The sequence below is a fragment of the Dasypus novemcinctus genome, chromosome 11 (genome assembly GCF_030445035.2).
Source record: "Dasypus novemcinctus isolate mDasNov1 chromosome 11, mDasNov1.1.hap2, whole genome shotgun sequence".
NCBI lineage: Eukaryota > Metazoa > Chordata > Mammalia > Cingulata > Dasypodidae > Dasypus > Dasypus novemcinctus.
Genome location: NC_080683.1, coordinates 9,270,714 through 9,292,932, shown reverse-complemented (window position 1 = coordinate 9,292,932; position 22,219 = coordinate 9,270,714). Strand labels below are relative to the sequence as shown.

General features: G+C 43.2%; 1 protein-coding gene across 1 annotated transcript in view; it reads right to left on the bottom strand.

Annotated features, from left to right (window-relative positions):
* TBC1D22B (TBC1 domain family member 22B) overlaps positions 1 to 22,219 on the bottom strand; it is a 101,391-nt gene that overhangs the window by 57,027 nt on the left and 22,145 nt on the right. The window contains exons 3-8 of the mRNA XM_004484073.4: positions 13,918 to 14,225; positions 11,281 to 11,460; positions 10,692 to 10,762; positions 9,171 to 9,299; positions 7,652 to 7,717; positions 4,123 to 4,237 (exon numbers count right to left, since the gene is read on the bottom strand). Coding sequence (XP_004484130.2) covers positions 4,123 to 4,237; positions 7,652 to 7,717; positions 9,171 to 9,299; positions 10,692 to 10,762; positions 11,281 to 11,460; positions 13,918 to 14,225 — 869 coding nt within the window. The remainder of the gene's footprint in view (positions 1 to 4,122; positions 4,238 to 7,651; positions 7,718 to 9,170; positions 9,300 to 10,691; positions 10,763 to 11,280; positions 11,461 to 13,917; positions 14,226 to 22,219) is intronic.

The window sequence follows — 22,219 nt, the reverse complement described above, 5'->3', positions numbered from 1 at the left end:
CCAATACATCAGCTGTACAGTTCTCTAAATAAAGTTAAATAACACAGAACTGAGCTGCCTCCAGAAGTTGACCTATTACTGTGTGTATGGGAGTAGGGGTGGGGGGAATGAAAACAGTCCTCTAAAAAAGGCTTAATTTTTTTAACAAATCAATTTTATCAGTACATATTAATAAAGCATAAATTCATCCAAAGTGTACAATCTGTGGTATTCAGTATAATCACACAGGTGTACATTCATCACTCCAATCATTTTTAGATCATTTTCATTATTCTAATAAGAATTAAACTAAAAAACAAACAAAACTCATCACTACACCATCTCTCTATTCTTCCCCTGCTGTACATAACTGCTACACTGTTTCCTTCTCTCTAGTATATTTATATTAATATTTTGTAAAAATAGTTATATATGCACTATCGTATTTTACACAGGTTTCACTATGTCATACACTCCTATGTTACATTTTTTAGCTTTCCTTCTAGTAATATAAATTTTCTTAGGTTTCCCTTTCGACCACTGTCATAATAGCTCTGCTAATCACAAACAGCATGCTGTGCTCTCACCATTTCCATTTATTTCCAAAGATTTACAAACAGCCTTTTAAACAAATTTGCAGATTAGCCATCACCTTTCCATTTTCTAAGTTCATTCTATTTTCTGGTGACCTATATTCTTATTATTAATTCCACGAGTTTACATAATACATTCAGTTTATAATAGCACAATCACACAGTATTTGTTCTTTTGTGTATGGTTTGCTTCACTCATCAGAATGTCCTCCAGGTTCATCCATGCTGTCATATGCTTCATGAATTCATTTCTTACAGCTGCATAATATTCCATTGGTGTACATACCATAATTTGTTTATCCATTCATCATTTGATGGACACCTGGGTTGTTTCCAACTTTTGGCTATCATGAATAATGCCACTATAAACACTGGTGTGCAGATGTCTATTTGTGTCACTACTCTCGGTTTTTCTGGATATATACCTAGTAAAGGTATCGTTGGGTCCCAGGGAAAGTCTATATTAAACTTGCTTAGAAACTGCCAAACAGTCCTTCACAGTGCGTGTAACATTCTACATTCCTACCAACAGTGAATTAAACGTTCCTTTCTCTCTACATCATCTCCAACGTTTATGTTTTCTGAGTTTTTAATAGCAGCCAGTCTAAAAGATGTGAAATGTTATCTCATTGTACTTTTGATTTGCATTTTCCCTAATTGTCAGTGATGTTGAATATCTTTTCATGTCCTTCTTTGCCATTTGTATTTCTTCCTTGGACAGCCATCTTTCCAAGTCTTTTGTCCATTTTTTAATCTAGTAGTTTGTCTTTTTTTGTTGAGTTGTATGATCTCTTTATATATCACAAATATTAAAGCCTTACTGGATATGTGATTGCGAAATATTTTCTCCCATTGAGTTGGCTGCCTTTTCACCCTTTTGACAAAGTTCTTTGAGGTGCGAAAGGGTTTTCTTTTGTTGCTCATGCTTTAGGCGTAAGGTTTAGGAAACTACCGCTTACCACAAGATCTTGAAGATGTGTTCCTACATTTTCTTCTAGGAATTTTATGGTTGTTGTTCTATATTTAGATCCTTGATCCACTTTGAGTTCATTTTTATATAAGGTGTGAGACAGGAGTCTTCTTTCTTTTTTGGATATGGCTATCCAGTTTTCCCAGCACCATTTGTTGAATAGACTGTTCTGATCCAGCTGGGTGGGCTTAACAACTTTGTAAAAAATCACTTGACTGTATAAGAGTTCTTGATTCAGTTCCATTGGTCAATCTGTCTGTCTTTATGCCAGTACCATACCGTTTTTACCACTGTAGCTAAGTAATATGCTTTAAAGTCAGGAAGTGAGACTCCTCCAACTTTGTTCTTTTTTAAGACATTTCTGGCTATTCATGGACCCTTACCCTTCTAAATAAATTTGTTTGTTGACTTTTTTCAATTTCTGCAAAAAAGGCTGCTAAGATTTTTATTGGGATTGCTTTGAATCTATAAATCAGTTTGGGTGGAATTGACATCTTAATGATATTTGGTCTTCTAATCCATGAGCACAGAATGTCTTTCCATTTATTTAAGTCTTCTTCTCGTTTCTTTTAGCAGTGTTTTGTAGTTTTCTGGAACAGAGGTCCTTTATGTCCTTGACTAAGTTTATTCCTAAATATTTGATTGTTTTAGTCACTATTAGAAATGGAATTATTTTTTTCTGATTTCCTCCTGAGATTGCACATCAGTAGTGTAGAAAAATGCTATTGATTATTGTGTATTAATCTTGCGTCCCTCCACTTTGCGGAACTTGTCTATTAACCCCAGTAGCCTTGTTGTGGATTTTTCAGGATTTTCTAGATAGAGGATCAATTTTCACTGGTCTCTCCTGCTGCTTAGGATTACCTGATAAGAGTAAGAGTACTCTGGTTGCTGCTACTTAACGGGAAGAAAGATGGTATTACTCAGTTACCTTAGCTTTCTGAGGCTGCCTCACAGAAGACCAAACGCAGCCTCTGAGTTCTATCAGAAAACCTTAACTAGATGGACCAAGTGAGATATTTCTTATGTCCTCCCACTCCAAGGACCCTCACTCTCTTCCAGTTTTCATTCTCCCACCATAGGTTCTTCCAAATACACCATCATCCACCATCCCAGGAACTGAAGAAAGGGGTTCTCATTCTAACTCTGCAATTAAGAAGGAGACAGGGAATCTCATAACTTTTGTTAAATGAGGGGGTTAGACAAGATGATTTTTCAAGGTCCCTTCCAATGTTTTGATTGCTACATTAGTTTCTCTTATCTGATTGAGAGAACCAAAGCCTCAGGCCATGACAGATGAGTTTTCTTGTGAATCCCTAAGCACAGTGATTAAGGAAACTGAAAACGAAAAGCAGAGGATCCTCAACTCCTTTCATGGTTCTCTGCTTAATTTAGGCCAGCTGGAGAGAGGGGCTGGGACTGAAAGAATACCTGACTGCCATCATGAAACTGAATTACTCCATCCAAAGCGGCAAGGACCCCAGTGAGGCAAGAGGTGAAGAAGAACAGGAGAAATCAAGGTCCTGGGGCTCGCCTTGGCCCATTCTATTTCCTTCTCCATGAGCTGGATCCTGGTACCACAACCTTTTCTCCTCTAGATGCTCATACTCTACTTCTAAGATATAGCATATGAACTGAAGTGGGAAGGCCTATGTATGATCTAAAGTTCCACCTTTCACAGATGAGAGACTGTGTTTGAGACAAGTTCAAAATAATTCTAAAATAACCATTAAAGTGGCAGAACATAAATATATCGATTCGGTCATTCTTGTGACAAAGCAGGTCTTTTCAGGTGAGACCTGTGACCATCTCAAGAGAGAAATTCCGTGGACAACATCTATCCCAAATAAAGAGAGAGTATCTACCACTGCAAGCAAGACAGTTCCATCCATCTGCCCCATGGGATCTAAGCCCCCTCTCAATCGGAAGCAGACTGCACATCACCACCCCAAAATCCTCAAGAGAGAGGAATGAACAAACCTAACAAGGGGATGCAACTGTGGACGAAAGTAGACTTACTGTTCTAGTAATGGAAGAACTTGTAACATTGATATAGAGACAGTGGTCACCAGCGGTTCTGAGGGGAGAGCGAGGGAAGAACAGGTGGAACACGGGGTACTTTGGGGACATTGGAATCATTCAGCATGATATTGCAATGACAGATATAGGCCATTATACATTTTGTCAAAACCTATAAAACAGTGTGGTGCAAAGTGTAAATCATAATGTAAACTATAGACCATGGTTAGTAGCAGTGCTTCAAAATGTGTTCATCAATTTTAATAAATGTACCACACTAATGAAAGATTAGAGGGAACGTGAAGAAGGGGGGGCAGTAAATGGGATTCCCCTATATTTTGAATGTATCATTTATGTAATCTAAAGCTTCTTTAAAAAAAAAAAGAGAAATTCCAGGCTGCTACTGCTTTTAAAACAGGGTTTTTAATTGTGTGTTCCAAAGCCACTATCTCTTTTGTAGTAAGACATACGCACTGGCTACACTCTTGGGGGAAAACAAACAAATAGATCAAAGATAAGAAACAGCAATAGCTTGTTCAATTTGATACTCATGCTCCTTACCCACATATTCTGAGAGGAAGACGACAAAGAACGGAGTAACCAGGTCATTAATTCCCTGGACATACCCACTAGCAGGGTGTCGGATGGCCCAAATAAATAGAATTCTTTCGAAGATCTAGGAAATTGAGAAAAAAAATGTGTGTTAAATCACAGGACTACATTCCCCTTCCATTTACTTATCACTTCTCACAATTTATCTCAGGGTTTGGTGCAAAATTCTTAGGAAATTTTTTTAAAACTACGGGACAAAGAAAGTTTGTAAATGCAAAAAAGTTTCTAAGGCACTAGCAGTTTTCAAGCAGGGACAGAGAGTTCTTGTCCTTTATTTATCTTTTCAGTATCTGGCCACTCTGATATAAAATTGGGATAAGGAAAGGACAGTGACACAAATGGCTGCAAAAACATTTGCTATAGATGTCATTAATCCAGGCCACTGCACTCTCATTTTGTACATACTTTTTCTCCATTTTCAGGAGTAAAATATCAGAACATCTTAGTTCTGAAAGCTTTTTCTTAAGGTTTTTGGTCATTGACGGATTTAGTGAGGAAATGCTTTCTCTCCCACTGTCCACCCTCTCCCTGCTGAGAAGGAAGATCTACATATAGATATAGATTTAGTTCTAACCCTGCTTGACTAGGAATAGTGACAGACGGTACATACAGGAAGTCACTTCATAGATCAGGAAGCAACCCAGGCGTTTGCTGGAGATAGGAAATCAAATAAACCAAATCCTATGGACTCCTACAGTTGGGAATTTGAAAAAAGAGAGATCAGCCAGGGCTGCCATGGGAAAGCCTCTGGGGTTAAATATCTTCTCTCAACCTGTAAACACCTGTTCCTTGGCTTTACCCTCAAGACCACAACTCCTAGGGCCAACACAATCTTGAGACTGGCTTTGGCTGGCACACCTCACATCTCCAGGAACCAAAAGAGAGGGATGGCAGAGGTGATGGCAAAATACATGCGAGGGGATGGGAGATAAGAGAGCCTCTAAAGCACAGGGAGGGAAACGGACTCTGGCCCAGTGGTTAGGGCGTCCGTCTACCATATGGGAGGTCCAAGGTTCAAACCCCGGGCCTCCTTGACCCGTGTGGAGCTGGCCATGTGCAGCGCTGATGCACGCAAGGAGTGTCGTGCCACGCAAGGGTGTCCCCTGCGTGGGGGAGCCCTACGCGCAAGGAGTGCGCCCTTGAGGAAAGCCGCCCAGTGTGAAAAGAAAGAGCAGCCTGCCCAGGAATGGCACCGCCCACACTTCCCGTGCCGCTGACGACAACAGAAGCGGACAAAGAAACAAGACGCAGCAAAAAGACACAGAGAACAGACAACCGGGGGAGGGGGAGGAATTAAATAAATAAATAAATCTTAAAAAAAAAATAAAAAATAAAAAAATAAAGCACAGGGACTCTGCAGAGTCCACCCTGTCAGCTCTAGGGTCAGACTGAAGAGGTCTGGTGCAAGGGAGAAAAACCTCCCAGGGAGACCAATAAAAAGGGAATAGTTCTATGGTGCTGGGGCTGGTTAGCTAGTGTAGGAGAGAAGTAGATCCTAGAGACACCTAGCCCCTGTATCTGAATCTGTCTCCTGGCTGGAGAACAGAGTTGAACAATACTTCCACTGTCAACACTCTGCCCTTGTAGGCAGTGGGAATAAATCTCCACCTGGAAGTGAGGCTGCCCTTTTGGCCTCTACTAGACTTAGCCACTTGCTCTTTGTGGCTGGGGGAGGGGCATGGCATCCTCCCCCACGTCAGGCCCAACACTCTAATAGGAGCCTTCTTCTACTCTTTCCTCTCCATTGCTAAAAGAACCCTCTCCCTCCCTTAAAATTGTAGTTCCAGCTAGACCTGCCTTGTTCAGGATGGTCCCATTCCCTGTTTCTTTGCACCTATTTGTATCTATCTGGGCACCTTTACTCAAAATAAGCTCTTCCAGGTCAGTCTTTCTTAAGGACTTGCACAGGGACCTTTGAAGACACAAACCCTTGATGACAGGCAGTAACAATGGCCAGGTGCAGGGAAGACAGATGTTCAGAATCAGGAGACCTGCAATAACTCCTCTATAGTATGGAGGGACCAAGGCAGATGCACTCAAACTACCTGAGTGGAGACGCCAAAGAGATGGAAACTTAAAAGTACTAAGTCTGGGGACCACAGAATCTTCACTATAGAAGCCTGGGATAATACCACTTTGCAGAGAAGTGTGGCTGGGATAATCCCTAGAGGTTTCTCCTGTACCTCTTCTATTAGTGTAGGTAATTCTGATTTAGTACAGTCAGTTTTCAGGTATCTTTGAGGTTTGAGAGCCAGCCTTCCGTGTTCAAAGTTACTTAGTTCTCTTCTCCTTGGCTGGCAATGTTACTCTGCGTAAATCGACTAGAGCCTGCTAGATGGAAGGTAAGATTCAAGAAAAATTAGGAGGAATATATTTTGAGTTGCCTTCTTTGCATTCAGGTTCCACTAGTAGGAGAAGCCTTTTAAACAAATTACTTTCCCCATCTCCAAGTTTAGACTAAGTATTCACAGGTAAATGATAACACCTCCAAGTTAAAATGAGGAATAAACAAGATTGAGCCAGAAGAAACTGGATACAAAGAGATCCTGAATAGGTTTTTGCTCCCTTTGAGCTGAATCTTGTTGGCAAAATAATGGTGTCTCCCTAAAAATCTTCCTTACATTATTGGTAAGTCTTGAGGTATTCCCCCCAGTAGAGACATCTATATTTAAACAGAATTATGAAATAATCCAAGGTCAAGTAGAAATTATTTTGATCATTTTTACCACTGTCCCTTTCTATCATGAGGTTAACTGAAAGCTGAGCTCAAAGAGCTCTTACATCCAGTGTCCTATTGTAAAGTTGCAAAGGAAATTCTTAATCTCAGACAGTGTACAGATCCAGCTTTGGTCACAAGACTTACACATTATAAACAGTTAGAAAGCAATACCAAACAGAATCAAACCCTCAAACTCATGGAATAGTTAGCTGGCACAGAGGAAGGTAGGGCCTGGCACCATCAGGAAGGAGGTGGAGAAGAGGTGACAGCCATGCCTTGGCATAGGAATGGGGAGATCTGCATCTATGGTTTACTGGCTCTCCCTGCACTTCCCTCCCATGACCATGGAACTTGAAAAAGGTTTGTCACTGAAGAGAAGCTAGGTCTACTGTGACCTCCTTGTGCTTTGCTAACTCCTTAGGTATCGAAATGGTACTACTTTCAACTTGACAAAGAAGAGTGAACACAAGAAGAGGAATTCTAAGACGTGTGTCCTGGTCTCCACTCTCTTACCAGCTAGCCTCAAGCTTCTGGGCAAGTACCTTAACCCCTCTAAGCCCTACTCAGATTACAGGTCTTTTATGAAGATCAGATGAGAATGCATGGGGAAGTGCTACAAAAAGACCAGATCTCTCTATATGAACATAAGATACCACACGATTAGCGGTAAACCTGCCTAGGACAGCGCTCATCCATGCAGATCAGGTAGCACAGAGGTAGGGGGGAGAAGGGCCAGAGAATGGGTAGCACGTCCCTCACCTCCTGCACAAGCGGTTGCTGGAACAGTGGAATGAGAGGATTTGTCCTTGGAATGTCAATGTGAATCTGAAAGAGAGAAGCCATGTCCAAAAACACAAATGGCAGTTTGTTCTTTTGACAAATAATTTTGAGAAATATACTACTTCTTAAACATTGGGAATCAAGGGAGTAGATTAAGAGTTAGAGCCCACTTCATCTATAGAAAGAACTAACACAAAAAAATAGTCTAGTTAAACCTACCTGTCCATCTGGAATGTGGTTTCATAGCTTATTGAACAGTGAGGAAACCTCCCTTAAATAAACCACTTAAGTCAAATAGCAATAGGCTTCACAACCTAAGAGAATCAACTGGTCTTCCAATTGCTCTAGAGTCTATGTTTCACTCTGGACTGGCATTTATTTAACGTTTTTTTAGAAGGTACTAGGGATTGAATCTGGGACCTTGTACATGGGAAGCAGAAGCTCAACCAAGCTACATCTGCCCCCATTATTTAACAAGTATGAGCAAATGTGTACCCCTCTTTCAGAATCTTACTTACCAACATCTCCTAAGAACTAAAGAGCTCTGATGGCCACAATCACATGCCAGGATAGGGTGCCAGAGAAGGCTTTGCTCATGAAGGCATGATATGCGAGAGCTAGGGGAGGACCAGAGGGGAGCTGGTGTTCAGTGGCTGGAGCCAGAGGTCACTGCCATTGGCACTACGCACGCCTGGTTTTGGCCTCGGGGAAAGGGCTTCGGGGATTTCCCAAGGCCCAGTCTAACAATTCTAAGGACTGTGTCAGCGACGGCAGAGGCTACTTCAGTTCATGGGGCTGAAAATAACGTACTCCAGCTGCCTCCCCCAGTCTCTTTCACCACCTGCGGTCAACAGACTACTGACTCTTCCCCCTCTCAGTACAGATGCTGCCAGCAGACCTCTCCTCCGGCCGTGGGGACCACTAAGCGCAACGATGGAAAACCCCATGCCAAGGCTCCTGATGGCTACAGCTTCCGCAGACAGACAGAAATGGGTGCTGAAGAGGCGCCACAGCTGCCAGAAGACACAACGATGGCACAATCTAGAGGGACTGGACTGCTCCTGAGTGAACTTATCTTCTATCTCATGTCCTAGAACCTTTACTACTACGTGTGGTCTACAGACCAGCTGCAACCACATCATCTGGGAGTGTGAGAAGTGCAGGCCTCACTCCAGACTTACTGAATCAGAATCTGCATTACATCATCCTTGGATGGGATTTTATCAAGATTCTAGGTTATTTGTATGCACATTAAATTGTGAGAAGCACTGCCTGCCATCGAACAGTGCAAAAACAGCTACCTTTATTTAAAATGGCTAACTTTGGAGCTGATGAATGGAAAGAGGAGAAGCAGTTCTGGGAAAAATTTTCACTCCTGATCAGTATGCCACAGTCCAAAGACCTGGAAAACCTAGACACTGATAACATTAGTAGGAGACAGACCTGAAAATTATGACCATTAAGGAGGGAAGGAAGAGGCAGCAGGTGATGGCTGTACCTGTCTGTAGGTGTCCTGGTGGTGCTCCTCATTTCGAGAGTCATAATACTGCTCAATGAAGCCAAAATACTCCTCCCGCTTCCTCTGCAGGGTCAACTTTCTCCTCTCAGTGTTTGCTGGGAGATAGCCCTGTAGACAGGACTGCCAGTCAGACGAGGACAAACATCGGTTGGATGAATCTCTACTTTTTATTTTGGTCTGAGCAGTGGCTTGGAAACGATCAAAGGAACAGAAGGAAAACTGCCAGGAGAACAAGGGTAAATCCCTTTTTGGTTTGGCCACCCGGTGTTTGCCCTCTTCTCATTCAATGAGATCCACATGTGGACAGATATAACAAGGCCAGCTTTCCCAGGGTTATTTACACCTTTGACCGTGCACTGCACTCAGAGCTTGTACTGCTGGTGAGCACTCCAGAGCTGCCAAAGCTAGCACAGTTGGGTCAGGAATGTAGGTCAGTGGGAGGGAGCTGGACCCAAGTTGTGGCCTCAGATGGCTGCATGTGTGCAGGGCTATACTTCAGAGAATCACAGGGCTACGCAACCTCTGCAGAGCAGCTCAGTGGTGTGCCAAGTAAACTGGTGCCAGTTACACATTCTTTTCCACTGTTACATTCAGAATTACCAGCTTAGGAAGCTGAATGGAATCTGTGACATAGTAGCTACAACGCCCAGACACAGAACCTCTGGCAGCAGCCTCCCTCCTGGCCAAAGCCCCAGGCCGACTTTCATTCTTATCCCTGGTCTAGATCCCATTCTCAATTCTTACACTCCTGTTTCTCTTCTGTTCTCATCAAACCTACTCTGAATAGTATTCAAACTTATTAGATGTGGCAGGGGCAAAGAGCACATGGCTGTAAGCAGGGGAGGGCAGCAGGAGACAGCTCCTTCCTCTTATAGGCATTTACCTGATGCATTTGGCGGTGGACGCCTGGAGAGCAGGCACTGCGGCATTATTTTTTTATACCTTCATGGCACCTGGCTCTGGGCCCGGCCAGAAGTACCCCCTTAATAAATATTAGATAAATGAATTAATTTTACAGGTTCAGGAAATCCAAGTATTCCTATCACCGTGGTGAATGTGGGACTACCGCAGCCTTCTGACAGAGGCCTGTTTATCAACTCTTCACAGCTTCAAAGTGGGTTTCAACTACAACGATTCCTGCTGGGGAAGAGTGAAGCACAGGGAATGTGAGCGTTTCCCCGAGCAAGTGCTGGGGTCACCCGGACTCATTTTATTCTTCCTCCTCTCTGTTGAGAAAGTAAGGTGGTGATTATAGGAGCCAGCTCTGTGCTCTTCTACTTATGTGGGAATAAGAATATGTGCCCATTCTACACATGTGGGAATAAACTCTCACGAATGTTTCTTTAGGCACCCAGAAAAAGGACAACAGTCCTACAGTTCTGCCACAGCCAGGAGGATTAGAGAAGTCTATGGAGTAAGAAGAATGGGCCCAGACTAACCTCATCAGGCAAGAAGGACTGCGTGAGGCTCACACTTCCCCACAAGGTAGGCAGAACTCACCGACAGGAGTCTCCAGGTTACAGGACGAACCTCCCTGGGAACCCCTGGCCAGCTACACTTCCTCAGTTCATCTGCAAACAGAGAATTAGCTTTTCTCATAAAATCCCTAAAACGAATCTTAACCAGCACTGCCTGATGCCTCCCGTCATTCAGGTAAGATCAGGATCACCACCACCACCACCACCATCACCCCCTGCTACTGACAAGCAAGGGGAAAAAGCCAGAACAACAGCCCTAAGCAGAAGGTGCCAAGGACACAGCTCTGCGGGAGCAATCCAGTTCAGCCCAGAGATTAAAGTTAAAGGGGAGGACAAACACCAGTGGGTGTGGATTTCAGTAAGAATCGCGCTGAGGTGCAGGAGACCAAAGCCAGAATGGTTGCACTACAGTCTACAGGCCACAGAAACCAGTCCCGCCTATTTGGTCCCTAGACTCTAGTAACATACTTCTGACTTAATACCTGCATGGCACTGCAATGGGCATCAGATCGGGAGTTGCTGGAAAAGTAAAAGAAGCAAGAATAAAGAGCAATAGCTTCCAGGTCTCCAAGAATTCTAGTCACCGAGAGGTGAGGCTGGCAAAGACTCACCTAAGTCGGTGTTGTGGCTGGAGAGAAGCTGACGGAACTTTTCTAGGCGGGTTTTCTCCCGGACAGTCATTGGGGGAGCCCCAGAAGCATTCTGGTCTGAGATCCGGGCAACGAGGGGGATGATGGGTCGGAGAGGGAGCGACTGCTGTTTGTGGAGAGGGTTCCTCAGGCATGTATCACCTGAGATAATTTGAAAGAGAAAAATAACAGGCGGTGTGAAGAGCACAGATTCCGAGAAACCTTAAACGCAGCTGTTCAGCACCCCAGGTCCACAGCTGCGTGGTTTTTGCACTGCCGAAGGTGCACAGCTGGGAGGCGAGGGGGTGACAGCCCAGCCTGCGCCCCAACCGTCTGCCCGCAGGATGAACTGTGCTTCTGGCATACACACCGAGGCACTGTATGTGCTAACAGACTCCACATGCTGCACAGCTTTGAAAACTTTTTTGGCAATTCCAGAGGAAAAACAAATGCTTTTTTTCTAGCCCAACCTAGAACTTTTCCTGGCACCTAATAGTGAGGTCAGAGGCAATGTAGTCTATGGCAGTGCTTCCCTTCCCACATTGCAGAGCACATCAACAATGATGGCCCTGGAAAGTGCACTGCAATAAAAGGAGGAGGCCGTGCTCCAGCAGCCCCAGGCCCCGCCTGGCTGCCCCCGCGGCCAAGAGGATCAATATCCCTGGTACAATTCTAACCTGGACTTGGCCCGCCGGCATGCCCTGCCTCCTAGGGGTGAAACTCTGGCCTAAGGCAATCCCGCTTTGGGTGGCTGCAGTTCCTCTGTGCACCTAGCCGGCTTTTAGTTCTGCTGGGATTTGCCTGAAGTGACAGGAACAAAGAGTCCAGTTAAACTCCATGTCTGGATGCAGACATTTCGAAACCTGACAGTGGGTGAGAGAGATGAGCAGGGCTAACATTTATAGAGTGCTTACTATGCATAAGGAATTGTGCCAGTCATTTTTATAGCACCTCTCTTTTGATTCTTACAGCACAAGAGTAGGAGTATATTAGTATTTTATAGATGAGGAAACTTTGACTTGGAAAGGTTAAGTAATTTGGAAGTGAGAGCATGTCTCACTTATTTTACTCCAGAGCTCTTGTTTATTTTACTACTCCAAGCAAAACTTAATTTTAAAATTTTGGCTGTCTTTTTGTGATGGCTTCATATTTTTTACATAGCTGGGCCTTAAAAAGTGGTAGTCACAACAAGAGTTATACAGTGAATACTAACCAACCAGCACAAATAGAAAGTTTACAGAAACAACTGCCACGAGGTGTTTGGCTGGGATGCCAAGGGCAAAAGGGATCTAGAAAATGCAGACCACACACAGCAAAGCTGAGACAGATGTGTGTCTCCAATCTTAGTTATTAACAAAGCAATGCAAAGGGGAATGTTCTGGGAGGTGCTGGTTGCACAGGGGCTAGCCACTTTCCAGTCTACAGCTGTGGCCACCTGGTCAATCAGCACTGAATGCCTGTCTGGGAATGGCAGTGAAGGTCCAAATCAGCAATGCACAGTGACTGTGGAATGATTTTTCAAGGCCTTGCAGTCTAATGGCATGACCACATGCTTAGTCTGAAACTAAAGCAGAAAATTTCTGAGAACACGAGCCAGGACATAAGCCAGGGTTCTGACATTCTATTTCCTTTTCACCCTTTACCAGTCAGCCTTTTAAACCTTCACTAGAACAGGGGTTCCTAACCTTTTTTGTTCCATAGACCCCTCTGCCAGTCAGGTGAAACCCACAGGCCCCTTACTAAGACCACACTGTGTATTATTTAACTAATATGTCACACCTGCACCCACGCGTCCCCACAGGAATAATATTTTTTTGAGTTTTCAATTCAAGCTCACAGACCCCCTGAAATCGCTGGGTCCGTGGCCTGCTGGTTAAGAACTCCTGTACTAGAATGACGGTACATTTCTCTGAAGCTCAGAATGACTTCCATAAAACCACTTAGGGCGACATTAAACACTGCAATGGATGCTTAAAAGAGTACCCTGAGAATCCCCAAACATTTTATAAAACCACCATCACCCCAACCGATTACTGAGAACAGTTTCTTGAAATGAAACAGAATCAGCATCCCCTCCCACCCCACCCGACCTGATGGGCATCCGCGGCAGGCAATCAGGGAGCTGGGACCCAGCCCTTCAAGCACAGGTCATATGTCAGTCCCTCAAGAACAGGAAAAAGACAAATTTATGCTAGGCACTGTTCCCCAGAGCAAAGGAGACCAATTAACAGTGACAAACATTTGTGAAACTTAGCCACGAACAACTTTAAATACATTAGCTCATATTCTTAAACCTGATCAGGCTTAAGGCAATGTGATACAATCAAAAAGTTTTGGACTCCACCACAGGGAAAAGAAGAGAAAAGGAGGAGGATGGCAGGCAGCATTAGGGGTCAGAAAGTGAAGACCCAGACAACAGAGCTAAAGCAGCCATCAAGGTGGGAGGTGGCAAATACACCTTATGATCAGTAAGGCTCACTGATGCCATACCTCAGCCTTGAGCTTGTTTATTTTCCATCCAGTAGAAAAGCTGAGCTGTTCCCTAAAGAAAAATCTTTTTAAATTTAAAATGTTTTGCTAGGAAGGTTGAGGCTATAGAAGGGAGCAGGATGGACTTACTGGAGTTTCTGGACAGCTGGGCATCACTGCTGGACTTTATGACCTTGTAGCTGGCAGGAACTTCGGATGTTGTTGACTGGGACCGTTCTGGTCTCACCCTCAGCTTGCTGTGGTTTTCCAGCACCTGGGCTGCAGTTGCCAAAGCAACCTTTGAGTTTAGGGTTTGGAAAGAAGGTGAGGAAAAGTCCTCTTCCTCATCATCACCAATGTCCCATGCATCACTGGTATTCCGGGCAAACTCATGGAAACTGGAGGCCTTCTTATTCTTCAGAGGAACTGCATTGACTTTTGACCGCTCTTTAATGAAGCTGTGAGAAAGAAGACACCATTACCAAGGAATGTTCTGACACATCTGACCATCTTTATTTGCTTAATATAATATTAATATTAAAAACCCCATACACAATCATTACTTTCTTCCAGCAAAAACACTCTTATCCCTTCCTCATTTAGATGCACCTGGACTAGTCCTATGTAGCAGTGACTGCAATGTACACCAAATACTCCATGTGCTCTTCTACCTTTCCCAGCTCCCTTGCCCCTAGGCAAGGCCATGAGGCCAGTTCTGGCCAATGGGCTGAGAAGAGAAGAGAAGTAATCACCTCCAGGTCAAAGTATAAAAGAGCAGGTTGAGTCATCTACAAGTTCTCTTCTACTATGGTGATGGGCAGGGTTCCAGATGGTGGAGACTCCCCAGCCTGGGTCACTTAGGGATGATGTGAAGCAGAGCCTGCCCTCCAACCCCACTTTGGACGTATAGCATGAGCAAGAAAAAACCATCGTTGTGTCAATCCACTAAGATTTCAGGATTAATTTGTTATGGTAACATAACCTAGTCTATCACTTTTGAGTAGGACATACACTGTTGGTAGGCCAGGAGATAATTTTGGGTAGTCCACATTTGAAGCATAAAACATTATATCCCAAAGTGAAAAAGTTGTTCCCCTTTTCATTCTGTTATTCTATCCCTTCAGCTGGCCTTAGGGAAAAACATGTTTTGTTTTTAAACAAAGTGAGGGGAAGTGGATGTGGCTCAAGCAACTGAACTCCTGCCTCCCACATGGGAGGTCCCAGGTTCGGTTCCCAATGCCTCCTGGAGAAGATGAGCAAGACAGTGAGCTAGCACAATGGCAGGTGCATATTGCAACAATATGATGTAATAAAGGAGACACAAAGAGGAAACACAATGAGAGAGAGCAGGGAGCGGAGGTGGCTCAAGCAACTGAGCACTTCTTTCCCACATGAGAGGTCCCAGCCTCAATTTCCAGTGCCTTCTAAAGAAAAGACAAGCAGACACAGAGTACAGAGCAAATGAACACAGAGAGCAAACAGCGAGTGAAAAACAACAAGGGGGGGATAAATAAAATAAATTAAAAAAAAAAAAGATTTAAGTTATTTATTTATTTCTCGCCCCCACCTCCCCTCCCCACCCCACCCCATCCCCCCCTCACTGTATGCTCTCTGTGTCCATTCACTGTGCGTTCCTCTGTATCTGTCTTCTCTTTAGGCGGCATTGGGAACCGATCCTGGAACCTTCTAGAGTGGGAAAGAAGTGCACAATCTCTCACATCACCTCAGCTCCTGGTCTGCTGAGTCTCTTATTGTCTCTCCTCTGTGTCTCTTTTTATTGCGTCATCTTGTTGCACCAGCTCTCCCCTCAGGCCAGCTTGCCACTTGGGCCAGCACTCTTATGTGGGCCCGCAATCCGTGTGGGCCAGCTCTCTGCTCAGGTCAGCTTGCCTTCACCAGAAGGCCCTGGGAATCAAACCCTGGACCTCCTATATGGTAGACGGGAGCCCAATCACTACCCCTAAAATAAATCTTAAAAAAAAAAAAAAAGTGAGGCTGGCCTCATGATCTATATATTTGCAAACAATAAGTACTGGCTTAAAATTTCATAAGATTGTTTTGTTTCTGTATTTTTAAGGTTATTTTCTATTTATGGCAAATATTGGTTTTCCATTTATAGACGTTTATTTTTAAGATAAATTAATTTGAGTAAATAAAATGTTTATTTTTAAAAATGTATTTATTAAATAATAGCACAGAACATGGTGAAAAATCATGAAAATGCTTCATAACAGAAATATGGGACACACTAAATGAACCAACTGAGGACAGAGGGCCTAGTCTAAGAATCATGTAGGCCATTCCTACTTCCCTCAACTTCTCCTCTTCATGTTCCAAGCCCCACTCTCTCTTAGGGCCCGGGTCTTATTCTGGCTCCAGGGGACCATCTGGGTTGGACATTGCTAACTCAGTCTAATCTAGCATTTTAAATTTATAGTACTTAAAATGCAAGAGGTAAAAACATCATTAAAATGCCTCATTGTTTCTCCCCAGAAAGGTACAGCAACTCTAGAGTGAAGACAAAGCTCTGCCAAGAGAAAGAGCTGAAGATACTCCATCTCCAGGAAACATAAAGAGATGCTTAGCTTGCCAACCTGGCCCTTCTCCAAAGATAAATCCAATACTGTAATGTAAAAAGATGGTTATTATTACTTTTTAAGATAGCTATTATTAATATTTATAAATACACTCTGATAATTCATACAGTTCATCGGAGTATCCCCATTCTTATCACCAAAAAAAGAGGAAAGATATTACAGAGGCATTATTTTTAAACACTAATCTCACAGAGAATAAAGGAAAAAAACACACAAAATACAAAAAAGCATAAGATTACAAGGATATAGCAGTTCAAATGCAGTGGAAACAAGATGCCATTTTTAAATCATTAAATTAGCAAAGATTTAAAAACTTATAGTCTTCAATGTTGAAGATGGTATAGCGAGGCCAGCTGTCTTTTATTGCTAGTGGGGGTGTATGTTGCACAAGCTTGCTAAAAAGCAATCAGACGACATATACATTGTGGGCCTTAAAATGATTCATAATCTCTGACCACATGAAAATAATCAGAGATGCAGACAAAAACTATCTAAAATGGCTTATAATGGCATTATTATTTTGCTTAAAAACCGCAAGCAACCCAAAACTCTAGAAAATGGAAATACTTGAGTAAATTATGATTCAGTCACCAGATAGAACGTTATACTGCCATTTAAAAAAGAAAAAAATCACAGCTTTGAAGGCTATTTAATAACATCAGAGAACAATCTCAATAAAGTAATGAAAATGGGACCCAAAATTGTACACGAGGCAGTTTGAAGCTTTGGTGGGCCCAAGAAAATCCTGTTCTTAAAGCGAGCCCATTCCTCTCCGTGTAAACCTATTAGAGATGGGAACTTTTGATTAGATTCAGTTAAGGGACCTTCCTGTCGATTAGATCACTTTGGTAAGGCATGACCCAGGGTGGGTCTTAATCCTCTTCCTGAAGTCCTTTATAAACAAAGAAATAAAAAGCCCCAGATGCAGTAAAAAGCTGCAGAGACAGAGAAGAGCTCAGAAGCCTCTGAAAGCTGATATCAATGAACCAGAAAGAAAAAAGCCACAGATGGAGGAGCCAAAGCTAAAATCAATGAGGCCCAGACAAGAAGGCAGAGACCAAGGCAAGCAATCTTTGTCATTGTGCCCTGCCACATGGCAGGAATCGAGGACCACCAGCAACTGGTCCTGAAGAGAAAAGCATCACCTGATGAAGCCTTGATTTGGACATTTTCACAGCCTCAGAACTATAAGCTTTTATCTTAAATTCCCATTGTAAAAGCTAACCCAATTCTGGTATTTTGCTCCCAGCAGCCTTAAGCAAAATAAAACAGCATATTTCTTATGATCTGGGTTTTGTTGTTTGTTTTTTTAAGATTTATTTCTCTACCCTTTCCCCCCCTCAGTTGTCTGATCTCTGTGTCCATTTGCTGTGTGTTCTTTTGTGTCCGTTTGTATTCTTGTCAGCAGCACCGGGAATCTGTGTCTTTTTTTGTTGCATCATCTTGCTGCATCAGCTCTCCCTGTGTGCGGCGCACTCCTGGGCTGGCTGCACTTTTTTCGCATGGGGTGGCTTGGGGCGCACTCCTTGCGCGTGGGGCTCCCCTACGCAGGGGACACCCCTGCGTGGCACGGCACTCCTTATGCACATCAGCACTGCGCGTGGGCCAGCTCCACACGGGTCAGGAGGCCCTGGGTTTGGACCTCCCATGTGATAGGGAGATGCTCTATCAGTTGAGTCAAATCTGCTTCCCTTGTTTTTTTATGTAGACATGTAGAAATGACATAAAAATGTTCCCAGTGCTTATCTCTGGGCTGTGGAATTATAGGTGATATTTAATTTCATTTTTATATCTTTCAGAATTATTCAAATGTTCTACAATAAGCATATTCCTTTTACTAATCTGCAGAAAAAGTGGTTTTTAAGAGTGTTTTGTTGCCTTCATGAATCCCCAAAGTGAGAGTACTCATTGACCTATGAATGAATAATCAGAAATGAAGAGCCCAAATCAAAGAATATAAAACTGAGGCAACACAGTACAAATATCTGCCTATATCAAAAATCCATTTATGGGCTAGAACGCAAATTACTCATGTGCAGATAGATGCTAATACTGCATGTTCTAAGGACTTATCCACTAAGATTGTTACTCCTTTGTAAAAGAGGATCGGAGACCCACTCCCTGCAGTATACTTACCTCAGAGGTTTTGTTTTCGAGAACGAGAGGCAGATGTAAAAGAAAGATCTGTCATCTATAAAATACTGCACAGGAATAAGTGGTTATTATAATTTTTTTCTCCTTGGAGGCTGTAGCAGTTTTATATAGTTATGAATTCCAAAAATAGGACTAGATTATGTTTGTAAACTGGTCTGTACCTGGGCATGATTAAATTATGGTTAGGGCTTTGATTGGGCCATGTCAGTAGCGTGTTGAGTGGGACTCATAGGTAAAAGACATGGCAATGGACAGAGTTGGAGGGTTTTGTTTTGTTTTGTTTTAAGATTTACTTATTTATTTTTAATTTATTTTAATTAATTTTTAAATCCCCCCCACACACAGCTGTCTGCTCTCTGTGTCCATTCGCTGTGTGTTCTTCTGTGACCACTTCTATCCTTATCAGCGGCACTGGGAATCTGTGTTTCTTTTTGTTGCGTCATCTTGTTGTGTCAGCTCTCCATGTGTGTGGTGCCAATCTTGGGCAGGCTGCACTTTCTTTCGCGCTGGGCGACTCTCCTTACAGGGCGCACTCCTTGGGCGTGGGGCTCCCCTATGCGGGGGACACCCCTGCATGGCAGGGCACTCTTTGCACACATCAGCACTGCCCATGGGCCAGCTCCACATGGGTCAAAGAGGCCCGGGGTTTGAACTGCAGACCTCCCATGTGGTAGGCGGATGCCCTATCCATCGTGCCAAGTCTACTTCCCAAGTTGGAGGTTTTGATGTTGGAGTTTTAATGCTGGAGTTTGATGCTGAAGTCTTAAGCTGGAGCCCCAGGAAGTAAGTACACAGAGAAATGAGAAGCAAGCCCTGGGAAGAGAGGAACCCTGAGCCCAGAGAGAAGCAAGCCCTGGGAAGAGAGGAACCCAGGAAGCCTGAACCCTGGCAGATGTCACCAGCCATTTTTCTCTAACATGTGAAAATAGACTTTGGTGAGGGAAGTAACTTATGCCTTATGGCCTGGTATCTGTAATCTCCACCCCAAATAAGTACCCTTTATGAAAGCGAACAGACTTCTGGTATTTTGCATCAGCACCCCTTTGGCTGACTAATACAGAGGCCATATGTACTCAAGATTGTAAATGATGAATCCAGCAGAACAAAAGTTGGCTTACTCTTTTGCTCCAGCAGTTAACTACTGTTTTTTTGTTTTGTTTTATTTTCTGGTTGATGTTTTCTGAATACCCTCTTGATGTTTTAAGAACACTTTAAATAAATAATCAGATCGAGAAGGTGAAGTTTAACTCAGGCTGAACAGTTGACTGGATGCTGATGGTCAAACACTAGTGAAATATTTGCACATCCTAAGTATGTGCACATCCTGGATGAAAACACTACAGGCAAGACTTGGGCCAGGCTTAGATCAGGTCCTAATGAGCTTCCTGTACAAATGAAGGAAATATATGAGCTGAGTGATAGACACATAAGTGTTTATTTTTCTTGTTTGTACCTTTTCAGGTATTTAAAATACTTCATTATATTTTTGAAGAGCATGAAGATTCAACAGAACTGAGGTAGACTAAGAATTAGAACTGGCAAGCAGATGTGGCTCAAGCAAGTGGGCACCCACCTACCACATGGGAGGTCCCAGTGCCTCCTAAAGAAGATGAGCAAGACAGCAAACTGACATGATGGGCTGGCGCAGTGAGCTGGCACAACAAAGAGATACAACAAGGAAACACAATGAGAGATACAACAAGCAGGAGCAGAGGTGGCTCAAGCCACTGGGTATCTCCCTCCCACATGGGAGGTCCTGGGTTCAGTTCCCAGGGCCTCCTAGAAAGAAGACGAGCACACGACAAACAGAGACAAGAGAGCAGACAGCGAGTGCAAACAAGTGGGAGGAGGGTAGAAATAAATGAATAAATAAATCTTAAAAAAATAAAAAGAATTAGAATATACTCAGATAAAGAGACTTTTGCCAAAGAGAAATTGGAAGGAGACACATTCCAACACAATGAAGAAGAAAGTACAGAGGAAAGGCTGTCATTCCCTGTGACAAAAAGACAAGAGATTCTGTGCATATCACTTTGAGGCTGCCAGAAATTATGTTAGGGATACCTACCCACAAAATTCAAAACACAACCAACTAATTTAAAAAGTTCGCTCTGTCCTGAGGAAAAAGGCCTTCATGGAGGAAGGGGCTGGTATCATCTAGAAAAGGGTAGGGGTCTGCAGACAGAACAAGGTTATCGGAACCACCCACAAATACAGAAGAGGAGCGTGAAGAGTGAAAGGTACTTTAGGTTACCACTGAAAGAAAGCAGAAAAATCTATGGACCAGAGACAACGACAGGAAGATTGAAGGCTTTGAAACTTGTCCATGTGTGTTAATTTTGTTTTGTCTAGAGGAGATATATAAATTCATACATATATACCTATATAACATTTAACATTTATTGACTACGTACCAGGGGCCAGACTCTGTGCGATCTTTTATATAAATATACATTTTCTCATGTAATGCTTAATTATTAACAAGTCTACAAAGTAGGTACTGTTGTTATTCCCACTTATAGGTGACGAAACTGAGGCTTACTGAAGTAAGGTCACTTGGCCAGGCTCACACCCTGAGCAGGCAGTTGTGCCTGGGCTTAATTCCATGTCTACCTGACCCCAGAGCCTATATGCTCTAACTACTCTACTTAGTAAAACTGGTTAAAAAGAAGAGGCTTGAGGCCTAGAAGGACCTGTAACTTGGGAAGGGGAGGCACACACACTACTATGATTTTTTCCAAGTATTCATGGCTGCTAGCCCCAAGCTCTCTCATTTCATAGCAGAAACTTCCTGTTTACTCACAATGCACTGTCAGGCTTCAGTAGCCCCACATGGAAAGAGCCACTTCCTTGGAGATGTGGTCTTTGGAGAAGAAAGGTTTGTCCTTCTTTGTAATTCAAATAATCACAACCAAAAGTTAATCTTGCCAAGGGTGCCTTCAATTTGTATGATGCCTCATCTTCACATGGTCCCAACTAATTTACACCTTACTCAAGGTACAAGAATGCTACAGTGTGGTTTGAAGTTTAACCAAGATTGTTTAAATAGAACTATATCAAAGTTACAGCCAAACTGACATCTGACAGACATCTTCACCATAGCATGCCAAATTATAGTTTAGAAAGCACTTTCACGGGAAGCGGATATGGCTCAACTGATAGACCACATGGGAGGTCCAGGGTTCAAACCCAAGGCCTCCCGGCTCATGTGGTGAGCTGGCCCACGCACAGTGCTGCTGCGCACAGGAGTGCCAGTCCATGCAGGAGTGCCCCTGCAGAAGGTGTCCCCTGTGTAAGGAGTGGCCCCTGCACAAGGAGAGCCGCCCTGCACAGAACCACAGCCCGCCCAGGAGTGGTGTCACACACACACAGAGCTGATGCAGCAAGATGAAGCAACAAAAGAGACACAGATCCCCAGTGCTGCCTGATGAGAATACAAGCAGACACAGAAGAACCACACAGTGAATGGACTCAGTGAGCAGACAATGGGGGGGGGGGGAGGAGAAATAAATAAATACACCTTTAAAAAAAAAATTACTAGTGAGAGAATTAAAAAAAAAAAAAGAAAGCACTTTCACGGATACCTCATTTAATCCTCACAACCACTCTGTAAGGCAAGTCTTATTATCTCTATTTCACAGATGAAGAAATTAAGGCTCAGAGAGATTAAGTAATATGCCCAAAGTTATGAAGCTAGGAAG